This window comes from Oryctolagus cuniculus, chromosome 11 (assembly GCF_051225735.1).
Source record: "Oryctolagus cuniculus isolate XC-2025 breed Fujian yellow rabbit chromosome 11, ASM5122573v1, whole genome shotgun sequence".
NCBI lineage: Eukaryota > Metazoa > Chordata > Mammalia > Lagomorpha > Leporidae > Oryctolagus > Oryctolagus cuniculus.
Window position 1 is genome coordinate 55,668,654 of NC_142877.1, and position 6,042 is coordinate 55,674,695.

At 62.2% G+C, this 6,042-nt stretch overlaps 1 protein-coding gene across 1 annotated transcript; it reads right to left on the minus strand.

Moving 5' to 3' along the window:
- Window positions 1-1,691: 1,691 nt before the first annotated feature.
- Window positions 1,692-6,042, minus strand: LOC138844214 (keratin, type II cytoskeletal 6A-like). The gene is made up of 9 exons (XM_070051454.2): window positions 5,439-6,042; window positions 4,750-4,964; window positions 4,359-4,419; window positions 4,115-4,210; window positions 3,834-3,998; window positions 3,207-3,332; window positions 2,757-2,977; window positions 2,551-2,585; window positions 1,692-2,444 (listed from the first exon to the last, which is right to left on the minus strand). The coding sequence occupies exons 1-9, from the start codon at window positions 5,979-5,981 to the stop codon at window positions 2,215-2,217; spliced, it is 1,692 nt and encodes a 563-aa protein (XP_069907555.2). The 5' UTR covers window positions 5,982-6,042; the 3' UTR covers window positions 1,692-2,214.

Sequence of the window (6,042 nt, forward strand, 5' to 3'; positions counted from 1 at the left end):
CACGGAGCTGGGGTAGTTTGTCTATATTATGTGTCTCATGTTCACTGAGCCTTAGCTCCATTATATTTAAATTCTCTCTCTCTCTCTTTCTCTCTCAAACACACAGGCACACATACACACACACACGTGCTAAGTGGTCTTAGTTGTAGAAAATCTTTCCCAGCTGTGGTCAGGGAAGAGGAGGTGGGGCCAAGGTGAGGTGCTGCCCACTTTGCATGGGCAATAGTGAAGTGGGGGGGAATCTAGGATACAAGGAAGCCCCAAGCCCTGGCAGTGCCAGATCACCCTGGACAATTTCTCCAATGATGTGAGAACTGGGGGTGAGGAGAACACGGTCACGCGCAGGCCAGCTCTCCAGCCTGGAGTCCCCACTCGGGTCACCCTGAGTCATCTCAAGCATAAGTCAGGACCGGGCATGCGCTAGTCAGGGATGGGATCTCCATTCCCCCTGGGTTGGGGGCGGTGAACTCTTGGGGAGGTTCCCAGGTGTCAGGGGCGTTCCTTCCTCCTGGGGCCCTCAGGCTTCAGGACCTGTGAGCCGAGCTGCCGCCTGGCCCTGGGTGCCAAAGCCTCCGGCAGCCCTGGCATCTGGCTGCACTGGCTGACCATTCTCTGCTGTGCGGGTCCCATGCTGCACACCCCAGGTCCCATGTTTGTCTCTGTCCTCAGGTGGGATCCCAGAAGTCAGTTCCATCAGCACATTGCGCTCCTGAATTGCTCTCACGGGTTGTTGCCACTCTCCTGGTACTGAAGGGTTTCTATCAACGATTTCCTGGAATGCAATATTGGGGAGAGATGGGGAGAGGATGACATAGGGGCAGATAGAAGAGGGTGTCTTTTTTTTTTTTGGCATGCAGAGTTAGACAGTGAGAGAGAGAGAGACAGAGAGGAAGGTCTTCCTCTTTCTCCATTGGTTCACCCCCCAAGTGGCTGCTATGGCTGGCACGTTATGGCCATTGCACTGCGCTGATCTGAAGCCAGGAGCCAGCTGCTTCCTCCTGGTTTCCCACGTGGGTGCAGGGCCCAAGGACCTGGGCCATCCTCCACTGCCCTCCCGAGTGACAGCAGAGAGCTGGACTGGAAGAGGAGTAACCTTGACAGAATCTGGCGCCCCAACCGGGACTAGAACCTGCAGTGGGGGCGCCGCAGTCAGAGGATTAGCCTAGTGAGCCGTGGTGCCGGCCAGAAGAGGGTGCTTGTACCTCTGCTGGGTCACTCCATGCAGCTGCCAGGACTGAGTTGGAATTTGGTACCTGATCCCTAACCAGAGGCTCCCAGTGCCTGAGCAGAGCGCTGGACCACAAGGAGAGCCCCTGGGACCCGTGCTGACACCCAGTGTGGGAGCAGGGGTCCCCATCCGGGGCTTCTCCACGGCATCTCCTCTCTCGCTCGGACTGAAGGATGACTCCAATATCCTAGACTTTCTCACGTGACTTTTGCCCTGATTGTCTCTGTGTGGGGTCAGTGCAGTGACCTGGACTCTGGCCTGATGCTCCCGGTCTAGGAGCTGCATATGTGTGGTTGGATCCTGCAGGGAACCTGACACAGAGGAGTCTGGGGTTTCCTGATCCCCCATAAGGACAGGAGCACAACGCATGGGGGAGGACTCTGGGTCAGCATGAGGGTACACTGATCCCCGGGTGGAGAAGCAGATCCTGTGTCCTCCAACCAGGCAGCAAGAAAGACACAGGTCATGGAAATCTGCTTTATTTATAATCACGAGAAAGCACGGGCAGAGGGAAGAGCAGGGGACACCACCTGTGTGGACACGCATTGTGTAACCACGGGACGGCCCCTCGTGTGCCCATGGCCACGGCCAGGCAGGATCACCCCACTGCGAGAATGGGGATGTCTGGCCCAGTGGAAGAGAAAGGCAAAGGGCTCTGTTCTGGAATGGACCAGAGAGAATTTTCTAGAAAGAAGAGGGGCAGAGACACTAGTGCTGCAATGCACACCCTCGGAGACAGAACTGTGGGGACAGAGGCACAGGAAGTGGCTAAGAAACTGTGAGAGGGCAGAGGTGCCCTGTGATGGTGACAAGGGCGCTCGGGCACAGCTCGGTGGACAGAGAGGAGGAGGGAGGGGCCCTCGGCAGCCTCAGCTCCAAGCAGAGAGCAGGACGGAGCTGAGGCCAGGGCAGGGCAGGCCGCCTGCCCCAGGTCTCTGCAGCCAGGCGGGGGCCCAGGGCTGGGGGCCACGCATCAGGGGTGGGGCTCAGTGCCTGTAGCTCTTCCTGCTGGAGGTGGTGCTGCTGTACTTGATGGAGGCACCGCTGCCCCCGGCGGAGCCCAGGCCGCCCCCGAGGCCGAGGCCGATGCCGCTGCCAGCACTGAAGCCGCCTCCGAGCCCGTGGCCACTGCTGTAGGAGTAGCTGCTGCCGCCGCCCACACCTGCGCCGCTGCCACTGGCGCCGTAGCCGCTGGACACGGTGGACTGCACCACGGCTGCAGGGTGCACACAAGCACACAGCATGAGCTGGTGAGCACCTGTGCCCAGCCCCAGCCCAGTCCCAGGAGCGCCAGGGCAGGGAGGAAGGAAGCAAGCACTTACAGATGTTGACTTGTCCAACGCCTTCGCCACTCAGCCTAGGAGAGAGGACGGGGGAGGTGAGACCTAGGAGCCCCACTGAGGACCGGGGCATGGCCAGCGGCCCTCCCGTGGTCCCAGAGGGACACAGCTGGGCCCCCACTGGGAGCCCTGGGCTGGCTCAGACCAGGAGCCTGTGTACCCAGGTGCAGAGGGAGGGGCGGGCTCACCTGCACTCCTCGCCCTCCAGCAGCTTCCTGTAGGTGGCGATCTCGACGTCCAGCGCCAGCTTCACATTCATGAGCTCCTGGTACTCCCTGAGCAGCCGCGCCATGTCCTGCTTGGCCTTCTGCAGGGCGTCCTCCAGCCCCTCCAGCTTGGCCCGCGCGTCCTTGAGGGCCAGCTCCCCGCGCTGCTCGGCGTCGGCGATGGCCGCCTGCAGGGAGGCGCACTGGGGCGGGGGAGAGCAGGCAGAGGCTCTGAGCATCTCCATCTCCCAGATCACATTTATCTGCCATTCCCTGGTGGAATTGGCACTGTTCCCACAACGTGGGTTTCTTGCCCTAGGCTGGGTCCACCCCTGCTCAGCCCCCTAGGGTAGGGAAGTCCCAGCATCTTGCCCGATGCGAGCCTAGGGTGCAGCAGAGACACCAGAGCGAGTTGGCCCCACCCCCGCGCACCTGCTTCTTGACGTGGTCGATCTCAGACCTCAGCCTCTGGATCATGCGGTTGATCTCCGCGATCTCCTGCTTGGTGTTGCGCAGGTCGTCCCCGTGTCTGCCGGCCGTGACCTGCAGCTCCTCGTACTGCGGCGGGGAGGGCGGGGGAGACAACATCGGTGAGCCGCACGGTAGGGTTTTGAGAGCAAATGAGAGGTAGAGACAGATCCAGAACTGAGGACGGAGAGACACCATCCCCTGCCTCAGCCCCAGATGTCTGCCAACAGCAGGGCTGGACACAACCAGGTCCAGGAACTCATCCCCATCTCCCAGGTGCAGCAGGAAGCACTCATGGAGCCAAGAGCTGCGCCCTGACTGCACCCGAGCAGGATCTGAACTCAGCGGCCAGAGCAGGGTTCCCATGTGGGATGCAGGCGTCCTAACTGCTAGACCACTGGCTGGCCCATGTGGGTTTCTCCATGGAAACCATGTATCAGGCTTGTAATAACGTTACCATAATGACCCGGCAGGGGGCACTGGCTCATATGACAGCCCGTCTTCTCTCAGGAGGGGACCCCAGTTATCTGCAGCCTCTGGGGTTCAGGGAGGGCCCCGGGAATCCCGCAGTGGCTGCCCCGCCCTGCCCACCTTGGTCTGGTACCAGGCCTCCGCCTCGGCGCGGCTCCTCTGGGCGATGTCCTCGTACTGCGCCTTCACCTCGGCGATGATGCTGTCCAGGTCCAGGTGCCGGTTGTTGTCCATGGACAGCACCACGGACGTGTCGGAGACGTGGGTCTGCATCTGGGACAGCTCCTGTGGGGAGAGCTCCGTGACCCCTGTGCCCTGGGGGTCTCTGAGGGCCTGAGCCCGGCATGAGCCCCCACGCAGACTCTGAGTGGGGCAGATACACGGTGGGTGGAGCCACTGACCGCGTCATAGAAGGCTCTCAGGAAGTTGATCTCGTCGGTGAGACCGTCCACCTTAGCCTGGAGCTCCACCTTGTTCATGTAGGCGGCGTCCACGTCCTGGGGAAAGGGGCCACGGGCTGAGGTCAGCAGAGCGCCCCCTGCTGGGTCCCCACTGCTGGGTCCCAGGTCTGCCCCAGGGTGGGCAGGGACTCAGAGACAAGCCCCGCCCTCAGCCAGACACCTGCTGCTGACATCATAGGCTCACCTTCTTCAGAGTCACAAACTCATTCTCGGCCGCCGTGCGCTTGTTGATTTCATCTTCATATCTGCTCGGAGAAGACAGGACAGGGCTGGGGCGGGGGGCAGCAGGCGGCAGAGGCCCGGCCAGGCCCCCAGAGTTTGCACGAACAGAAATAGACCAGGCTGAGCTCATGGCACTGAGAGCCTGACAGGCAGCCTAGGGTGCCCCTCACTGTCCCGTGCTCAAGCCCTCTCTCGTGGTGCTTCTGTGCCATCAGAGGTCCTCGGACACTGTCAAGTTCATGTCCCATCTGACAGACTCAGTATGTACAAGAATGGGGCCCTGGTCTGGACGCAGTCACCCTGGCCGGGACCTTGGCCCGGCAGCCCCTGAGCCGCTCCCCCACGTCACTCACTTCTTCTTGTAGTCCTCCACCAGGTCCTGCATGCCTCGCAGCTCCGAGTCCAGGCGGCCCCGCTCCCCGAGGATGCTGTCCAGCTGCCTCCGGAGGTTGCTGATGTACTGCTCGAACAGCGGCTCCAGGCTCTGCCTCGCGGGCCGAGTGCCCTGCTCCTGCAGCAGCGTCCACTTGGTGTCCAGGACCTTGTTCTGCTGCTCCAGGAAGCGCACCTGCGGGGAGCCGAGTTGGAAGGTGGAGACACTTGGCTTTGCTGTGACTTCCCTGCTTCTCATCTGCTGCTTCTCCTAAACCTTTCCTGGGGGCTCTGCTTGGCCTGTGTCTGGTGGGGGTGGGGAGACCCAGAGGGAAGCCCCCAGCCTCCCACTCTCAGGGCACAGCCGGCACCGGGAATGGCTGGCTGGAGTGGGGGGAGCTGCAAAGGCCCAGGCACTGCTGCTGCCTGGAACCTGTGGCCTTCCTGGGCCATCAGCCCCGGTATGTGAGCACAGAGTCCATGTCTGTCCCGCAGTAGCTGAGGAGCCCCAGGGCAAGCAATAATGTCCTGTCTGCCAAGCCCCTTCCCACCCAGGATGCGGGAACGAGCAGAAACCCGCACCTGCCATCAATGAAGTGATTTGCACAGAGCTGAAACCAAACTTCCCTCCCGCTGCTGAGTCCCGCATTTGCCGAAGGTCCCGGCTCACCTTGTCGATGAAGGAGGCGAACTTGTTGTTGAGGGTCTTGATCTGCTCGCGCTCCTCCGTCCTCACCCGCTGGATGGTGGGGTCGATTTGCAGGTTGAGGGGCGTCAGCAGGCTCTGGTTGACCGTGACCTCTTGGATGCCTCCAGGGGGGCACACGGGGAAGCCGGCGCCCCCGTAGCTGCCGCCAAAACCAGCTCCACCGCCGAGCCCCAAGCCGCCCCCCATGCCTGCGCCGAAACCAAATCCGCTGCCGGCTCCACCTCCGAAGCCATAGCCGCCTCCAAATCTGCTGGTGTAGCCGCCTCCGACGCCACAGCTGCCACCCACCACGGAGATCCTCCTGGAGCCCCCCACGCCATAGAGGCTGCGGCTTCCAAAGCCAGCGCCTGCACAGGCTCCCCCGAGCCCCGCACCGCCCCTGGAGCGGGACACAGAGACAGAGCTGAAGCCAGAGTGGCTGCCCCTGGGGAGTCTGGCGGAGCTGGTGCTGAAGCCGCGGCGGCTGACGCTGGTCTGGGTCCTCACGGTGGACTTGCTGGCCATGGCTGCAGGAGGGAGAAGGCTGAGCGGGCGGGAGTGCGGGAGCTGGGGCTGCGGAGCAGGT

Excerpts from the sequence above, each read along its gene's own strand:
- LOC138844214 (XM_070051454.2), bottom strand. The coding sequence starts at position 5,981 with ATGGCCAGCAAGTCCACCGTGAGGACCCAGACCAGCGTCAGCCGCCGC. Across the intron at positions 4,965-5,438 it reads TCGCCTCCTTCATCGACAAG|GTGCGCTTCCTGGAGCAGCA; the intron begins GTGAGCCGGGAC and ends GGCTCCCCGCAG. Across the intron at positions 4,211-4,358 it reads AGTTTGTGACTCTGAAGAAG|GACGTGGACGCCGCCTACAT; the intron begins GTGAGCCTATGA and ends CCCTTTCCCCAG.